Genomic DNA, 20,087 nt, shown 5'->3' on the forward strand with positions numbered 1-20,087 from the left:
AAAAGCCTGCACCCTCTAATAGGACCATGGTTGGAGGGTGAACCACTGCAAGAGGCTTTACCAAAACTACTAGGGCTCTCAAACTCAACTCTGGACCTCAAAGCCAGTTCCACTACATTTTTTTCATTGTTCCCCTCTAGTCAGGGACTGATTTAACCCTGTGACACCAGGTGTGTGCAATTAATTATCTGGTAGAACAGAAGACCAGCAGGCTCCAGACCTCATAGGGTAAGAGTTGAGTACCCCTGTACTAGGGTGTAAATGTTTCTCTGACACAACTTTGAAGATGTAAAACAGCACTGTCCCAATCAGCTTTGTTTCTGTAAAAGGTGTCAATTTCTGGAACTTCCAGATTACTAAATGTTTGCAAGATTTATATTAATTTTACTGGAAGTTCAAAACAGTTTCAAACACAGCATCACGCTGTTGCAATTCAATATTTATGCAACACCTAAATGAATAAAAAACAATTACATTTGTCTGCACTATTATCAGTCAATATATTCAATTACAACACATTTGATGTTAACATCAATTTTCCACACAGCAAAGTATCAGATAGTAATATGTTTATTTATGCATGAACAAATCAATAATGCATATAACACTTGTAGTGAATAAATAAAATAATATACTGATATAGTAGATGTATCTTGTATGAATATCTAAACAAGTTCCAGTCATTGAAGAACAACACTCTGGTACTGAATGTGGAATGTGACTTACATGTTCTATATAACTGTACTGTTGAATGGGAAAACATTTATTTAGGTATTGTTTACAAGACTGAATGTGTCGTCCCCATATTGGCTTCTCATTTATGTAGCAGGTCCTCAATTTCATTGTGCGTATTTTACATATTTTATGTATACTCCTCTGGGTTTGAGTCTGTGGGTGTTAGCTGTTGTTGAGCATGGGTCAGGAGGATTTCATCTGTTGCGCGGCTGTTTGAGTGGTCAATGTAGAGAGACTAGTTTGAAGGGAGGTAAATAAAGAAAAGTGTGTTTGAGAGGCTAGCTCAGACGGCTAGGTTGGCGATGACAGCTCTGGTGAACTCGTCGCTTGTGGCATAGCCCCCCAGGTCTCCTGTGCGCACCTGCCACAAATAAAAGAGCAATGTGTCACACACACACACACCTGGGCTCTGTTTCCCAAAAAGCAGCTGAAGGCTAACTTCATCTTAGAACAATAGGATCCTATGGTTCTAACGATGAACTTCGCCTTAAGCTGCTTTTCAGAAACCTGGCCCATTCAGGAAAGAAATGGTCCTCACAAATATATACAAACATGACTAGTGTGTAAGAGAGCCTTTTTCACCACTAAACTCAGGCACACATTAAAAGGGTAGGGGAATATTAGCTTATTTTGAAGCAACTCAAATCCATGGTCATATGTATTTACTCATAAAATAGTTATGACCAAACATACTAAATAATGGATGATTCAGTAATCTACATTTATGGTTAGCGTAGTCTACATTGGTCTTTCAACAGATGCTGCACCACTCATCCTACCCCTGAAAAATGAAACAATGTGTGTTTAATCATGCCTTTAATTTTGTTTAATGCAGTCTACCCCTTTTGAGAGAACACAGGTCAAAACACACACTTTTTCCCATATTTTATTCTTCAGTATTTGACCATGATAATATATTTTAATACAACAAAAGGTCCATCAGCCATTATAACAGTTAGTGAACAGGGAAGGAGTGTTATTGAGTGTTGTTTCAAAGATCCAATATTATAACCACAGTCCTGTAGCCATAACCATTATAAATAAAAACATGTACCAAGAACCGCACTTTGAAGCATTTATAATACCGTACCACTCGATGACAAAAGCCAATACATTTGAAGTCCCAATGACTGACTGACACATGCCAGTCTAAGTCTCTAGTAGAAATGCTACCACTGAGATCATCATCGCCATAACCAATATATAATTGAATGGACATTTGGCACAGAGTACAAAACCTGAAAAGTAAATGGTCTGACATGATCAATTGGTTTCCAGAGCGAACTCGGGCAAGGCTGGTCGTAGGCTCGGGTTACAGTTGCTTGTTTGTTTGCAAATTGAAATGATGAAAGAGCTTAGCTTGACTGAATAGCCAAACACGTTGGAACTCCAAGGTCACAACTCCAGCAAAAAGCTACCAAGATATTGACCTCTATGATAAACATTTTGTGCGTTTTACAGCATACACAGTGGACAGAGTATTAAGACATTATTTTAGTAACTAATGATGATGACTAGAGTATGCAGCTGAGCGACAATGGATCAATAAAAGGTTAAATTAAGCTAGCTACAGATAGCCAATTTCACCGTTTGGTAACTTGTTAGCATCCCTGCTAACGCAACAATATCAAAACATTGATTGTAAATGCTGAAAGTGTTCTCCCTTCTCAGGAGTGACCTCTACATCCTTTAAGACAGTGGTGGTGATATGTGTTTGTGAGAAACTTCCATGTTTATGATGACTCAGTGGAAACCAGTGGTGTTTTTACAGCAACTAAAACAGTCTTGACTTGACTGTGCACGTAATTAAGGTTGTGATTGAAAAAGGCCAGTTAAAAGGATACTGCGAGATTCTGGCAATTAAGCTGTTTTTCTACTTACCCAGAGTCAGATGAACTCGTGGATACCATTTTTGCCTCTGCGTGCAGAATGAAGGAATTTAGAGGTCGTTTCAAGAGCCAATGCTAACTAGCGTTAGCGCAATGACCAGAAGTCTACAGCTACGGTAGTGTACGCATATGCTACCATGGTAGCCTTAGTCCAAGCCAAGGAAATGCTGCACATAGAGTCAAAGGGTTATGAACGACGTACTGTATATGCCTGGCATGACTCAGGACTGTGAAATGGCAGGCCAGATATCCATTGATACAGTGCTGGGGTAGAGATTTCACACGCGTTGGCATTGGTGTATTGTCCTCGTGGCACGAAACCAGCTTCACCAATACTGCTGAATAACACACGGCCCAACCAGTATGGACTGTGAAGATGGACTAGTGGAGATCAATTTAATATAAAATCATAAGCTTGTCCACAGCAGAGACAAGGAAACAGCTTAGAGAGAGGAGGAAGAGTTGGCGAGTGGAGGGAAAGAGAGACTGTAGTTGACTAGAGAGGTAGCCGACAAATAGAGAGTTGACTACAGGGAGGTAGTAGAGAAGATTCTAGACCAGCTCATAGAAGTGTGCAGCCAACAGCAGAGGTAGTACAAAAGAACAGGCTGACATGGAGGAAAAGAGAGAAGCAGGAAACGGCACCAAGCATGGGGTGCTCAGAGTTGGAGAAAGACTCAGCAAGGAAAAGACTGGGAGAAAATAGAAGGCCACAGCATAAATGGACGATTTGGTAAAAACCAAAAAATGACGATAAAGCAGATAATTATTTGCTTTGGCCAATCAAGCATATTTGAATTTGAGCAAGAGAGAACAGAAAAACATAAAAGAGGATACACTGAGCGCTTTACGAGGAAAGAGGAATATGAAAAGAAAGTGGAGGAGAAGAGAGCTGCCAAGAGTGACGTAAGGAGTGTTAGTTTAGTGGGAAAGTGAGCAAAATAGTTAGTGGGGCAAAGTTATTAGGGGATATGGCGATATGGGGTTCAATATATCCAGATTTTATTTGGTTGTCCGTCCAGTTTACGGTAAAGGGCAGGGTGGGGTGTTCAGGGAATCGGGACTTCTTTAGTACATGGGTCGGTGGCGGAGGTTCCCCACAACGGCTTGCACAAAGTCCCCGGTTGTGCTGTAACCGCCCAGGTCTCGCGTCCGCACCTGGGACACACACACGCAGGGACAGGGTGCAGGGGAAGAGGACGAGCAAAGGAGATGGAAAGGGGGAGGGTATTTCAGACACTAGTGGATTGACAAACACCATACTTCACACATTCAGATAACCTGTCCTCAATCAGTGAATAGAAATTATTCCCAGAAACTTTCGGTGTCATGGCTGACATGACAGAGTCATACCTTCGCACAATGGTGTGTTGACCATGTGCCTGCTTAAGAACCATGGTATTAGTTAGGGTTAGTGCTGCTGCTATTAGTGCTAATAAGGGCTGGGATGCACACTAAAGTTAGTAGGTCTTTGTTACCAGTCAGTTTCTATGGTTACAGAGCTGTGTTCCTTCACCTCACTATGCCAGCTGAGAACAAGGACAATGTTTAGCAGGACACACACAGAGGGGTGTATAAGATGCCACCCACGTCGACATGCATAATCAAAAGGCTCTCTCACACACATGGATATGGGTTATTGATTGTTAGGTGTATTTTCATAGCTAAATGCAATGGGTCATGAATTGATTTTTGGATCAGAGTATTTGTTTTTACACTTTTCATCCATAAAAGTCTTTTTAGAATTGACCCACAAAATGCATGGACAAATACGTTATGTTGCAAAAACACTGTTCTTAACCCTTCAACTTTAGAATTAGTCATACACTGTATGTGTTTAGACAAACACTCACTCCCCAACACACACACACACACACGTACGTACATGCACACAAACCAATAAGATTTAACAGGATGTTGATACAATAGTTAAAAACACACACACACTCTTACCTTGCCCTGTTTGATGACCTTCCTGACAGCATCTGACACCATGTTGGAGTGGTATTCCAGACTGTAACACAAAACACAGCCAGTTGAGATTAGTGGGCGCGCACATACACATCTCATTGGAAGCAGTGCCCACTCACTTGAGGTGATGGAGCATGTTGGCAGCGCTGAGCAACATGGCCGTGGGGTTGGCAATGTTCCTGCCTACAGCCTGGGCAAAGGGGTGCCGCGCTCCCTGAGAAGGAGAGGAAATGTTTATTTTCAGGCTATTTTCCACACGCTTATTGTGGCACTATACTGATGGTTGAAGGTCTAATGTAACAAGTGTATGATTGCAGCTGACTGGTTAAGATGGATCTCAGGCAGACAGACACTCACGGTCTCAAACACGGCGTACTCGGCGCTGTAGCTCTCTCCTGGCACCACTCCTGCCCCACCGACCAGCCCAGCGGCCAGGTTGTCAATGATGTTGCCATAGAGGTTGGGCATCACCAGCACGTCAAACTGGTATGGGTTCTGGACCAGCTACAGAGAGAGAGAAGCAGCGTGAGAGAGAGGGTGCATATTTGTGAGAGAGCAAGAGCGCGAGAGAGCGAGGCATACCTGCATGCAACAGTTGTCTATGATGATGTTCTCGTATTTGATCTTGGGATACAGTTCTGCCACCTCGGCACAGCACTGTAGGAACAGGCCATCTGCAAGCTTCCTGTAGAAAGGCAGAAGGAGACCAAATCAGATGTAGAATGTCAGTGCAATGGTCCCCAAGTTGCTTGGGCTGTAACGTACATAAGGCCATTGAAATGTTATATTTTTTAAAACAGCTACGCCTCCCATTTGAGAAACACTGTGTGTGCGTTTGTGTTTCTGATTCTACGTGTTGATTCGGGACCAACTACGTCCACCACCCTTAGCAGGGCTTGACATTGTTTTTGTCATTCAGGCAAGTAGGACTGATTTTTTATATCTGAAAGCTCCAGTCACTTCGCAACACACACACACATAAAAGGTCTAACACCATAGGCCAAAAAGGTGGCTGAAAATTGTGTTGTATGATGCAAGGAACTACTTTACAAAATAACATTTATTATGATCATTATTATCACCATACAGAGAATCAGGACAAAAAGTAAATCACACTAATGACCCATTTTGCTCAATAAATATTTTTTTTTATGCACAGTTGCTTTCCATTAGCGGCAGGGCTCTAGGCTGACTTTTTCCAGTGCCAAGTAAGACATGAAAGATGTTAGCCATTTCATGTACCATGTTCAGGGAATGCATGTTGAATATTTTGATGTGCAACATGTCAAAATAGGATACAGAATGAGCAGATTTCTTTTTGGCTCTTAAGAGATTAATTTCCCTGCATCTTTTTTTTTGGTGCATATTGGCCTAGGCTATATGCTACATAATTCACCACCTGAGGAAGTGGGAATTCAAAACACATTAGCTAGATTGCTAACCGTAAATATATTGCTGCTAGATAGCAATGTAATTGATCTAAGAGTAAATTCAAATGTCCAACAAAAACTTTCCATCGGTAGGCCTAATAGGCTACTTGATGTATTCACCGCAAATGGCATGCTCCGCTCCGTTCTGCCTGCGCATCATAATGACATACTCATACTTTTTTTTTTTTTACTCAAGACAAGCGGAGACTCCTCTCTAACAGTAGCTTAAAAAAATGGTTTTTGTTGCAATTATTTGATGGAATCTTGCTCAACCGTTGTATGCTTGCACTTATCAGAATTCATCTCTCCCTTCAAAGTGGGGAGAGGGAGTGAGAGCGGGCAACGAAACAGGGACAGGGCCGATACAGGACATTTATACATGCTAATAGCTAAATAGATGTTTACATTTTTTTTATTGTCACATACACCGGATAGGTGCAGTGAAATGCATAGTTTTATAGGGTCAGCTATAGTAGTAGGGTGCCCCTGGAGCAAATTAGGGTTCAATGCCTTGCTCAAGGGCACGTCGACAGATTATTCACCTTGTCTGCTCGGGTATTCGAACCAGTGACCTTTCGGCTCCTGGCCCAACGCGCTAACCACTAGGCTACCTGCCGCCCTAGTTCACTACCAAGATAACTAGCCAAACTAGACTATATTATCTAGTTAGTCTGTTCTCTATCATTATTTATTTTATAGGCTAGCCTACCTGCTGCTGCAATGTCTCTCTACTGGAGCAACGGTACACGACTGTACAAACCCTGTTTGCTGACCAAAAAGTAGCTACAACTGGGCAAATAACTCACTAACTAGCAAGTAATATCAACAACCCGGCTCTGGCTTTGATCTCAAAAGCGCATCTCTCGACCGCAGGTGATTAAAAAACCCTAATACCTCAATGCAATTCAAGAATACTACTCATGATGCGCTTTGCAGAGATTGGGAGAACAGTGTGCAACACATCGCATCCAGAGGAAACTAATCCAATTCTGATCAGAGTAATTGTTTGATAGTGATGTGTGATTGTGTTACTTGTCCATTCAAACAACTTCAATCTATATTCTGCTTGCCCCACAAGTTTTTTTTTTTTACTTGTCCCGGACAAGAGGGCAAGTGTTAACGTCGAGCCCTGCATAAACAGTTAGGTTGTCTGTAGTTGGATAGATGTGTAGAAGCATTTAAAAATAGGTTACTTTTTTGGCAGCGAGACTCACATGATGTTGGCCTTGTGGACCGCTGTGACCTTGCTGCGACCCTTCTTGGTGGCGTAGTCGAAGGCAAACTTGGCGATGCGCCGAGACTTCTCTCTAGTGATGATCTTCAGACATTCAATCACTCCAGGCACACTCTGAGAGACAGAGAGCACAGAGTTCAGACCAGGACACACTTCCATCTGACCATGGTTTGACCATGATGTTGGAGTGCTTCTGTGGTCATGTTCTGCCCAGTGTACACGGCGATGCGGACGGGAGCTTGATTTGGCCTCAACATGCCTCCGGAGGCTCTGCAATTGTGTCAAACCCTCCATATGAAGCCTCCACCCACATTTTCAGATCAGGCATTAATTGGCTTTTAGGGGTGTGAACGCTTAAATGAAATTGGGATCCTTAAATGTTAAGATAAATCCCTAACCGATTTTTTTATTTTCTGTTTTGGTGCCCTGGCTACCACACTGTAAACAGCGTGACGCAAACCCGTGCACAGATACTGTGTGAGAGCGAAATGTTGCATCTCGCTCATCTCAATATCCTAGCCTATCCATTGATGATAGGCCCTGCTTTACTGAAGTTGTGAGCCCAAAAATTGCCTAGGTACAGCATTCCATTGAGACACAGCTTTGGATTGCCGATAGATAGGTCTAGTGCACGGTTCTGACTGGCTGCCTGGTGGCCGACCTGCCTGTGCCCCTCCCCTCTCCAGCTCGCTATGAAAGATGTGAGTGTTTTGTTATTCTCGGAAGTACGTCAACTAACCAGTCTCCTCCGTTCCAAAAATACTGAATCTTAGGAGTCGATTCTTTGCGGAATCGAATCTTAACACTCAGAAATGGGAGTCGATACCGGGAGTCAAAGTGCAAGGAGTCGAGGAACCAATTATTTTGGAATCTACTCTCCACCACCATGTCATCATCGTTAACAGTTGGAAAAATGGTAGAGAAAGTTAAGTGGTACTTTTAAAAGTTAAATGAGAAGGAAATGCAAACTTTGCAGGGTGGAATTGAGGTACAGCAATGGTAGTACAGGTGCAATGCTTAACCATCTGAAAGGGACGCACTTTGAGACCCAAACCGGTGCCGCCAGCAGCATTGTGAATTCATGTGGAATTTTATTAAACTTTACAGTTTTAATGGAAAAAAGTAGTGTGTGCGTTATTTGAAAAAGTAACTAATATAATAACTCAAATTTGAAAAGTAACGCATTATATTACGCCGTTACTCATAAAAGTAATTACTGTAACGCATTACTTTTGAGACGCGTTACACCAACACTGGTTGTGATAGATGATTTCAATGTGTATTAGCCATACAACAAACTAATCAAAAACATGGTAAGATTTATCTCTAGGACCAATTAAATTGTCTTAAAAATGGGCTAACTCCACCCACCTAACACCCTAGGCAAGCTGAAACGAACACACCCGTTGGTTGGTTAAATGGCAGTGTGTGGTGATGTACCTCGTGCTCCAGAGAGCTGTACTCTCCTTCAGTCTGCTCCCGGATGATGACCAGGTCCAGGTTGTTGTGGCGGGTGCTATAGCCGGGCAGGCTGTTTACGTGGACCACATTTGCAAACAGGTCCAGCCTACGCCTGAGCAGACACAGGAGGAAGAGGTTCACTAATGAGAACAGCCAGCCAGACACTACGAGTTCTCATAACCTTACAAAATGAATTGATTTTGTTGGATTCATGCTGGTGCTAGATCTAATATGGCCTTACCTAATTTTCATCTCAAAGCCAGCCAGCTCCCCTTTGAACTCCATGGGGGTGTTAATCTTTCCTGCACACAGAGAAAAGAAAACTCGGTCAGAACACACTGATGTGATAAAAGCGGACAAGCGGAAGCAAATCCCCCGCAGAGGAGACAAGGAATTTATATTTTTAAGGGGTAGATCAGCTTTAATACTGCAGATAGATTGTAACTTACATCAATGTAATTGTATGCATCACTTCCAAACCCCCATATGTTTTTTTGTGCAAATAAATAAATATTATTATTATTTATTTTGGGATATATATTCTGAGTATATCCACATAAAAAAATCAGACCATTTTATTGGTAAACTACACGGTAATGTAAAAATTGTATTTTTTAATGATCCAATACGTAATATAGTACATTTGTCTTAATTTGGTTGTAATCCAGAGAGGTTAGAACATGTATCTAGATCCTCTGAGGCTGTGGAGGGATTCAAGTTATGAATTTAAAAGAAAACATGAATCATCAGCGTACAATGACACCTTTGTTTAAGCCCTGGATTTCTAATCCCTTGATATTATTGTTGGATCTGATTTTAATAGCTAACATTTCGATGGTCATAATAAATAGATATGCCGATAGTGGACAACCTCGTTTCACTCCTACGTTACAGTTTTTATTGCTATCTATCTGTTCTGTTAGACCTTCTATTTCCTTTGTTAGTACGGACTCTTTTGACCTAAATTGCTTTTGATTTCGAGATGAGTACTGAATTGCATGGCCTCTAAATGCACATTTAAAAGTGTCCCATACAAAAAGGGGATTTGCTGTACCTATGTTATGTGGGAAAATTCAGTTATAAATTCCTCTGTCCTAGTTAAAAACAAGTTATCATCATGATGTAATTTCCATTATCCTCGCCCACGTGGAAATTCAGTAAGAGTAATGTATATGCCAATTATATGATGGTCCAACCGCATTCTGTCCCCTATCAACACTTTTTAAACTTTTGGTGCCAACGAGAATGACATACAGTTGAAGTCGGATGTTTACATACACTTAGGTTGGAGTCATTAAAACTCGTTTTTCAACCACTACACACATTTCTACAAACTATAGTTTTGGCAAGTAGGTTAGGACATCTACTTTGTGCATGACAAGTAATTGTTCCAACAATTGTATACAGACAGATTATTTCACTTATAATTCACTGTATCACAATTCCAGTGGGTCAGAATACACTAAATTGACTGTGCCTTTAAACAGCTTGGAAAATTCCAGAAAATGATGTCATGGCTTTAGAAGCTTCTGATAGGCTAATTGACATAATTTGAGTCAATTGGAGGTGTACCTGTGGATGTATTTCAAGGCCTACCTTCAAACTCAGTGCCTCTTTGCTTGACATCATGGGAAAATCAAAAGAAATCAGCCAAGACCTCAGAAAAAAATGTGTAGACCTCCACAAGTCTGGTTCATCCTTGGGAGCAATTTCCAAACGCCTGAAGGTACCACGTTCATCTGTACAAACAATAGTACGCAAGTATAAACACCATAGGACCACGCAGCCATCATACCGCTCAGGAAGGAGACGCATTCTGTCTCCTAGAGATGAACGTACTTTGGTGCAAAAAGTGCAAATCAATCCCAGAACAACGGCAAAGGACCCTGTGAAGATGCTGGAGGAAACAGGTACAAAAGTATCTATATCCACAGTAAAATGAGTCCTATATCAACATAACCTGAAAGTCCGCTCAGCAAGGAAGAAGCCACTGCTCCAAAACCGCCATAAAAAGCCAGACTACGGTTTGCAACTGCACATGGGGACAAAGATCGTACTTTTTGGAGAAATGTCCTCTGGTCTGATGAAACAAAAATAGAACAGTTTGGCAATAATGACCATCGTTATGTTTGGAGGAAAAAGGGGAAGGCTTGCAAGCCGAAGAACACCATCCCAACCGTGAAGCACGGGTGTGCAGCATCATGCTGTGGGGGTGCTTTGCTGCAGGAGGTTCTGGTGCACTTCACAAAATAGATGGCATCATGAGGAAGAAAAATTATGTGGATATATTGAAGCAACATCTCAAGACATCAGTCAGGAAGTTAAAGCTTGGTCGCAAATGGGTCTTCCAAATGGACAATGACCCCAAGCATGCTTCCAAAGTTGTGGCAAAATGGCTTAAGGACAACAAAGTAAAGGTATTGGAGTGGCCAACACAAAGCCCTGACCTCAATCCTATAGAAAATTTGTGGGCAGAACTAAAAACACGTATGCGAGCAAGGAGGCCTAAAAACCTGACTCGGTTCCACCCAACTTATTGTGGGAAGCTTGTGGAAGGCTACCCGAAACGTTTGACCCTAGTTAAATAATTTAAAGGCAATGCTACCAAATACTAATTGAGTGTATGTAAACTTCTGACCCACTGGGAATGTGATGAAATAAATAAAAGCCGAAATAAACCACTCTACTATTATTCTGACATTTCACATTCTTAAAATAAAGTGGTGATCCTAACTGACCTAAAGACAGGGAATTTTTACTAGGATTAAATGTCAGGAATTGTGAAAAACTGAGTTTAAATGTATTTGGCTAAGGTGTATGTAAACATTCGACTTCAACTGTAAGAAAGAAGTCAAGATGACTAGCTTGATTGAGTCTCCGCCTTGTATATCTCACTAGGTCAGGATATTTAAGCCTCCATATATCCACTAGTTCTAATGTATCCATGACATTCATGATTTCTTTAAGAGCATGAGGGTGATAGTTTGTAGTGTGATTTCCTTTACGGTCCATTGAGCTATTTAAAACAGTATTATAGTCTCCCACCATAATAATAGAGTCTTGTATTGCTTGCAGGGTTGATCATTTATTATATATATTTTCAAAGAAGCGTGGATCATAATTATTTGGTCCGTAAAGGTTAAATTAGCCATATCTGTTTATGGTCCAATAACATATTTAAAATCATCCATCTACCTTGTGGATCTGTTTGGACAATTTGCACATTCGGATCAAAATGACTTAATATCATCACCCTTTTGAGTTCCTTTGCCAATGGGAGAAGTATATTTCATCCCCCCAGTTCTTTTTCCACACAACTTCATCTAGAATTGTTGAATGAGTTTCCTGTAAACAGATATTATATTCCTTCTCTTTGAGCCAGGTAAATATTGTTATTATTTTCTTATTATCTGCTAAGCCATTACAATTATAACTGGCTATACTTATTTAACCACTTACCATAATGAGATACAAGTTTCAAATCTATTTATCATAATAATCTATTTGTTTGTAAATTTACCATTAAAAAGTAACATAGTGATTGAGTGTCCATATAGCTGTACCATGATATTTGCATTGCTACTAAGTAACCCTCCAATTGTTCTCCACTATTCCCCCCGCTAAAGCCCCTCTCCATCCTAAATTGGGTTGTCATCCCAGTGATCGGCAGACCACCCCCGTCGTCCCGGATCCCTAGGCCCCCCCGAGAGGCCAGGACCCATCCTTTGAAAACAGCACACAGTGCCACCCACAAAACAGAAGCAGGTCATCCGCCAAAAGCCTTTCCAATGCTCTCACCTCAATTTGCTTTATATATAGCTATTCAAAATATTTATCTATTCAAATATCTTGCATATCTTCAATTTCAATCATTATCAATTAAAATGCATTATAAATGTCAGCAGTTCATGCAAAGGATTGTTACCTATAACCAGGATTGACATTGCATTACATTTTTGTCAAACAATTATTATTTTAGCAAACAATTGTGGTTCATCCTATATTCTCCCTAACATTCTTACCCCCTTGCAACAGATCTGGGATACATACACACACACTCTTACACACTCAACCCCTTTCCTCCACAATCAACCATAAGCTCAGATAATCAACGGTTGTTACATCCCAGAGCCCAACTCAAGAAAGGACCTGATTTACGAATTACAGCTGTTTGAGAAATCATGCAAGATCGAGCAAAAATTGAGATTTGATTAACCTATGTCAAGTCCTAGGTGATGGAGATCAGATCCACCCCCTTCCCCTGAAACACACACACACACTCTGGTCCCCCGTTGTAACCATTTTCCCAAGCATCACTGTGCAGTCAGACCTTTGATTATTTTGTGCCACAATAATATGCCCCCTCTCTGATTGTCCGTGTTGCCAGCACTGCCACTACCTGGGTGGGGGTACCCCACCCGAATCCCCACCAGCTAGGTACAAGGTCGTCAAGGTTCTCATTAGCGGCTTTGAGAATTTCCTTGTATATTATGCTCTCCCATCAGGGGGCACTGGCTTTGTAGGACCAACCCTGCCAGGCAGGCTCAGAATCTTGAGGGGACGGTGCTGCTCAAGTAGGTCTCTGACTGCATTTATCTTTCTGTTTTGGCTGCATATAGGCAGCTTACAGCAGGGCCATAAAACAGATGGGGACTTCGCTTTGGTGTATGGGTCACTCAGGTGGGTGTCTAGGGTATAGGGTTGGGGACCGTTCCATCATGATAGGACAATAAATTAGATGTATACTTTATTTTAAAATGTATATCCCTCATCTGCATAAAATTGAAAGCTCTCTCTCACAACCCCTGCTCACAGACACACATTGGTTCTGGGATATGCAACCATTTCTTTTCTTCTCACTCATTTAACGCCACACTTTTCCAAGCATAAAAACGCACACCACCAATACATCCACATTCGGTCTTCTGTTTGCTATGTTTTTATCTCCACTATGTTGATTGAGTACTTTTGTGTTCTAATTAGTTATATGAAGATGTATTATTTTGCTAGTTATCCTTTCTTCTAATGCCGTCTTATCCATTTACAAAATACTATAAATGTGTTTTATAGTATGCTTCCCTTTTCATCTAAAGATTGCAGAACGGTGCAAAGTTCTGTACCCAATCTCCCTCGGGAACTGATCATTCATGCCTATTTTGGTGCCAGCAAGTTTTTACCTAAGATTTTAAACATGACTTTATCCTTAAAGAAAGCAAATTTGGCAACGATTGTCCGAAACGGTGTACACGTTCGAGTTGGATTTTATCGACAGCATCGAGTGGGATTTGAAGAGCTGTAAGAAAGAAGTCCTTCACTATTTTCTCGGGATCCTCTCCTTTTTCTTGGATACCCGTAAATAGTAGATTCTCTCATAGATCTAGTCTTTGTCTAGTAAGACTTCTCTCATAAAGTTGTTCTCCTTTTTAAGTTCATTAACATCCGTTTCTATCTTAGTGACTGTCCCGTTTAGCTTTTTTGTATCTTTCTCCATTATCGCAGCTTTTTCGTCACTCATTTCAAGGCTCGCCTTCAACTCCTTTACATCCTTACTGACTAATTCTAGTATGCCTAGTTTGTCATTTATCGACTTCAACAGATCGCTTTTGGAGACAAGGAAGTTAGTTACCTTTCATGGCCACCCTGTTGGTCTTCATGGAGGCCAACACCTGTTCCAGCTTCTCGTCGCTGTCCATGTGCTGCACCTCACTTAGGTGGAACTCCTCAAACTCCACTGGGACGTCACCCGCCTGGAGGGGGATGGAGGGAAGGAAAGAGAAAGGCAGGGTTAAGGGTAGAACCAAGGAGATAAGACAAGGGGACGAGAAACAGGACGGACATGTCGAGGATGGATGGATGAATGAATAAAGGAGTTAGCGAATGAATGGACTATAAACTTTATGAATGAGTCTTGCATATTCAGTTATCAATGAACACAAAGTATTGGATTGAGCTCAGAGCATGCTTGGCGCATAGTGCCGGCAATAGTGAATTCAATTCCCACATGGGCCACATAATGTATGTATTGGGGTTGATGCCTAAGTAATAGGATACCCGGAGGCGATGAGTTAGTTAGCTATATGTCAACATAGGGACCAGACATCCACACTCAGTCACAGTCACTCCAGGTCAGCCTTGAGAAAGTGGAGCCACCATAATGTACATACCTTGAACACCTCCTTGACGGCAGTCATCAGTTCAGGTCCTACTCCGTCCCCGGGCACCATGGTAACCTTGAATGTGGCGTCGGCGCGAGCCGGAGGTGCCTCAGGCCCACCCAGACTGGCGGTCATACTGAGGGACCGGGCAGCCAGCTGCTGCCACTGCGGACCAGTGCCAGTAAGGCCCTAGACCAGGACACAATAGTGAATTAGGTCTACTGTAGAAAGTAAGCATAATCAGATGGTCTGGTCCTCGTTATAGCTAATGTGTCTCATCTGCCAGTGGCTGTATTCTTTTTTTTTTTTTAAGCCTTCTATAAATATTTGGGATATGCTTGGTCAGTCATTTTCAACATACTTTCATGTCGTCTTAATCAACAAACTACATCATACCTAAAAACACTTTCATTCTGAATGTTAAAATGTTAGCATGAACAGATACTTTCGCATGGAATGTTCATCACGATTATCAGCCAAAGAGACGATTCCAAAAGGACTTTCTTAACTAGCTAGCTAACCCTGCTTTTAAAATGACGAAAAGCTTTTGCGTACAGTTTTGTTTGAACAACAGCAGGAGAAATAGACCACCAAATTAAGTTTAATCAACAGCCAGGGACCATGTTTAACAAACCTCATGGTTTCAGGCCATTATGTCTCGATGATGGAAAGCTGTGGGCTCCGATGACTCTATACATTTGTGTGTTCGAAGCACTTCATCACCGGTAAGTCGCTAACACTTGTTTGTATCTAGCTAACTAGCTACAGTATGTGTATTGCATAAAGTTTGCTAGTTAGCTTGTAGTAAGGACTAGTGAGCTGTATCCGTCCAAAGAACAGCTATAATGTTCTTCTGCATTTGGATATTTATGCAAAACTGGAGATTCCACCAAGTAGGTGTAGATATCGCCATAGGCTACTTTGGGACATTTGGTAGGGTTGTCTCCCCAGCTGGTCTCTGGCAAGTTGAAAGGTCATATACACTACCAGTCAAAAGTTTGGACACACCTACTCATTCAAGGGTTTTTCTTTATTTTTTACATTGAAGAATAATAGTGAAGACATCAAAACTATGAAATAACACATATGGAATCATGTAGTAACCAAAAGAAAGTGTTAAACAAATCAAAATATTTTTTAATATTTGAGATTCTTCAAATATCCACCCTTTGCCTTGATGACAGCTTTGCACACTCTTGGCATTCTCTCAACCAGCTTCATGAGGTAGTCAGCTGGAATGCATTTCAATTAACAGGTGTGCCTTGTTAAAAGTTAATTTGTGGAATTTCTTTCCTTCTTAATGCTTTTGAGACAATCAGTTGTGTTGTGACAAGGTAGGGGAGGTATACAGAAGATATCACTATTTGGTAAAAGACCAAGTCCATATTATGGCAAGAACAGCTCAAATAAGCAAAGAGAAACGAAAGTCCATCATTACTTTAAGACATGAAGGTCAGTCAACATTTTAAGAACTTTGAAAGTTTCAAGTGCAGTCGCAAAAACAATCAAGCACTATGATGAAACTGGCACTCATGATGACCGTCACAGTAATGGAAGACCCAGAGTTACCTCTGCTACAGAGGATAGGTTCATTAGAGTTACCAGCTTCAGAAATTGCAGCCCAAATAAATGCTTTACAGAGTTCAAGTCACAGACACCTCTCAACATCAACTGTTCAGAGGGGACTGTGTGAATCAGGCCTTCATGGTTGAATTGCTGCAAAGAAACCACTACTAAAGGACACCAATAAGAAGAGACCTGCTTGGGCCAAGAAACACAAGCAATGGACATTAGACAGGTGGAAATTTGTCCTTTGGCCTGGAGTCCAAATTGGAGATTTTTCGTTACAACCACCGTGTCTTTGTGAGACGCGGTGTGGGTGAACGGATGATCTCTGCATGTGTATTTCCCACTGTAAAGCATGGATGAGGAGGTGTTATGGTGTGTTTTTTTTTTGCTGGTGACACTGTGGTTTATTTAGAATTCAAGGCACACAACCAGCATGGCTACCACAGCATTCTGCAGCGATATGCCATCCCATCTGGTCTGGGCTTAGTGGCCTTTGTTTTTCAACAGGACAATGACCCAACACACCTCCAGGCTGTGTAAGGGCTATTTTACCAAGAAAGAGAGTGATGGAGTGCTGCATCAGATGACCTGGCCTCCCATAATCCCCCGACCTCAACCCAATTGAGATGGTTTGGGATGAGTCGAACGGCAGAGTGAAGGAAAAGCAGCCAACAAGTGTGCAGCATATGTGGGAACTCCTTCAAGACTGTTGGAAAAGCATTCCAGGTGAAACTGGTTGAGAGAATGCCAAGAGTGTGCAAAGCTGTCGTCAAGGATAGCTATTTGAAGAATCTCAAATATAAAATATATTTTGATTTGTTTAACGCTTTTTTGGTTACTACATGATTCCATATGTGTTATTTCATAGTTTTGATGTCTTCACTATTGTTCTACAATGTAGAAAATTGTAAAAATAAAGAAAAACCCTTGAATGAGTAGGCGTGTCCAAACTTTTGACTGGTGCTTTAGGCGAGCTAACAATAATCAACTTTTCTAAATACTTAGACCGTTCAAGGGCAGGCAAAGACTGGAAGTACACTGAACAAGCAGTTAGAAAGATCTGGCATATAGAAGCAAACCGGATGGACATCATGAAAATGATCGGAGAGGTTGAGAGTAGAAGTAGTTCAGGAGCAACAAAAAAAATATATATATACATAATAGAATTATTGTAAAATTAACTGTGTCCATAAGGTGTAGATAGTAAGTATAGACCGGAAGTAGAGGCCTGGGCATTGTTGTTCACTAATTTACTCCAAGTAGGGAAAGGATGGCGGGGTTGAAAAGTAATAAAGGGGAGTATATATATAAAAAAACATGGGGGATTGGAAGTGATGCAGACAATTACATTGATAGAAGATACAATCTATCTGCAATATTAAGCTGATCCACCCCCCCCCCCCCCCCCCCCCCCCCAAAAAAAAAAGTAGTATCAGCATTGCTACGACGCGATTGGGCAAGGACTGCTGCCAATAGACATTGAGCACTCAGCTCATTGCCAGCTTAGAGGACAGCGACAACATGCACGGTGTGGACCGAGGTGATGTAAAACAAATTGGTGGAGAAGTGGAGAGAACGCCGCTGCCTTTTCAATGGGCGAGTTCATTTCACATGGCCGGTGCCACGAATGAGAGGAGTTTACTCATTTTAGACCATTCCATTGGTCCTTAAATGAAACCTCCACTCACCCAGGGCATGGGCCATGCAAAACGAACTCCACCAAAAATATATGAAATAATAATGAGAATATGAAATTAAGTCCATATTCTGCGCCTCAGTCTCTTTTTTTTTAATGTTTCTGCACATAATAATGCGCACACTAATAAAAGCATCTCACTGTTTGCGTATCGGCATTTCTTTTCTATGACAACTGAGAAACGCAGGGCAAGATTAACTAGGGAGTAATCGTCGTGTAATGTGAGCACCCACGTCCTGGGTTTGAGGATGGACGGAATGAAAGATTTTGGACAGGGAAATCGGGAAATGTGAGCACGTCCAAGTTAATCGAATGTTAGAAGTCGTGTAGTGTATATGCCCAGCATAACTGATGCTGTGGTCTGAAGCTGATAACCATGGGACATCAATCCGTTAGCATGTGTTCATTGATACGTCGTTAGATTGCTGGTTAACGTTCGTGACAACATTCAATGGAATGTGACAACCATTCAATTTCAACCTGGCTAGTTATCTTAGTTAGCTAGGTAGGTAGCCGTATCATAGCTTTGACAGCTAGTTAGCTGGCTGTACTACCAGTCTTAGGAGCTAGCCAGCTGTCGACATTATCGCATTAACGTTACCATTGGTAACTAACGTTAGAGGAATACATATCAAGGAGTTTCTAACAAAGCAATGGTAGTCACCAATACCAACGGCGAAAAGTTTTACGTTACACGAAACACTTTGTCCACAATTTGATGGCTGTAAACATCATCTACCGACTCACCTTGGCCAATGTTACAAGACTCCCTCTCAAGGCGGCAGCCATCATGATGCACAAACCAGCAAGAATGTGGAGGAAATGAACTTCTTCTTCTATGATATGATGGCGGTCTGAAAACAAACGTGTAAAGTGCATGCCGCCACCTACTGTGCTGGAATGTACGATAAATCATTATCTTCTCATTTCTGAACTGCCATGCAAATTAAAAACCAAATAAATCACTACTATCTTCTACCACACCCTCCCAACCCCAATTCTTCTTCTTCGGTTAGGTTTAACGACAGTTGGCAGCCAACAAATTTAGCCTTACTGCCACCTACTACACTAGAGTATAACTCCCTTATACTTTGCTTAAAAAAATAAAATAAACAAATACCCTACCATTTAACACTACACTCAGCACAAAAGCTCATACAGGATAACTAACATCACTTTGTCGGGCAAAGACTCAACATCAAAACTCAAAAGAACAGACAACGACTCTTCTGTTTCACCACTCACGCCTCCATGTCTGCGTCGCACCAAACGACGAGCATCACAAACACCGGGAATCTTCCCCTTCAGTTGGTCAACTTTCACATTTCTCGGCGCCCTTTTCTTGAGGGCAAAACAATTTACATCTCTTGCCCCCGTTTAACGGGAGCGCCTGCTCCCTCTGACCAGCAGAAACACAAACAATTATCACAAGACCACTTCTGGTTACCCTCACCGATTCCACAGCACCCAACTCTGTTTTCACCCAGCCTGAAACCACAAATGGATCAGCCAAAAGGCAAGGGTCCACTTTTTCCACAAACTTCACTCCTACTGTCAAAGACTCATCTTTATCCTGACCCTAGGTGCAAGCCTTGGGTTCTGAGAACTTCACCACACCTACCACCTCTGATACTAAGCCCTCATTAACTTCCATTTCTCCTCCTGTCTTCAGCTCACTCTGCTTACACTTTCTACCATTCTTCTTTAACAAACCATCTCCTTTTCTTCCGCCATTTTGAACTGACCCAAGATCACCCTCTTCCTCCTTCTCTCTCTTAGACCTCCTCTGCTGCTCTTTTCCCCTCCATTCCTCCTACGTATTCCAAGTATACGTCTCCTTATGATAATACTGCACTTCTCCTGACATACATCTTGTTCTTGCTTTCTGAAGGGACGCCATTTAACCGGCTGTCACAATCTCCATACAATCAGCACAAACCCCTCGGG

At 41.7% G+C, this 20,087-nt stretch overlaps 1 protein-coding gene across 2 annotated transcripts; it reads right to left on the minus strand.

Annotated features, from left to right (window-relative positions):
- Positions 1-553: 553 nt before the first annotated feature.
- Positions 554-18,949, minus strand: LOC311138668 (isocitrate dehydrogenase [NAD] subunit beta, mitochondrial-like). 2 transcript variants are annotated; one of them, XM_084173449.1, is made up of 11 exons: positions 18,888-18,949; positions 14,885-15,064; positions 14,347-14,467; positions 8,962-9,022; positions 8,700-8,832; positions 7,240-7,373; positions 5,178-5,280; positions 4,953-5,099; positions 4,715-4,809; positions 4,578-4,638; positions 554-1,096 (listed from the first exon to the last, which is right to left on the minus strand). In XM_084173449.1, the coding sequence occupies exons 1-11, from the start codon at positions 18,930-18,932 to the stop codon at positions 1,019-1,021; spliced, it is 1,158 nt and encodes a 385-aa protein (XP_084029575.1). In that variant the 5' UTR covers positions 18,933-18,949; the 3' UTR covers positions 554-1,018. The 2 variants fall into 2 exon arrangements, with proteins under 2 accessions (XP_084029575.1, XP_084029574.1); XM_084173448.1 differs by lacking the exon at positions 554-1,096 and adding an exon at positions 1,535-3,782.
- Positions 18,950-20,087: the final 1,138 nt, after the last annotated feature.

Source organism: Coregonus lavaretus (assembly GCF_964263955.1).
Source record: "Coregonus lavaretus genome assembly, chromosome: 12".
Classification (NCBI taxonomy): domain Eukaryota; kingdom Metazoa; phylum Chordata; class Actinopteri; order Salmoniformes; family Salmonidae; genus Coregonus; species Coregonus lavaretus.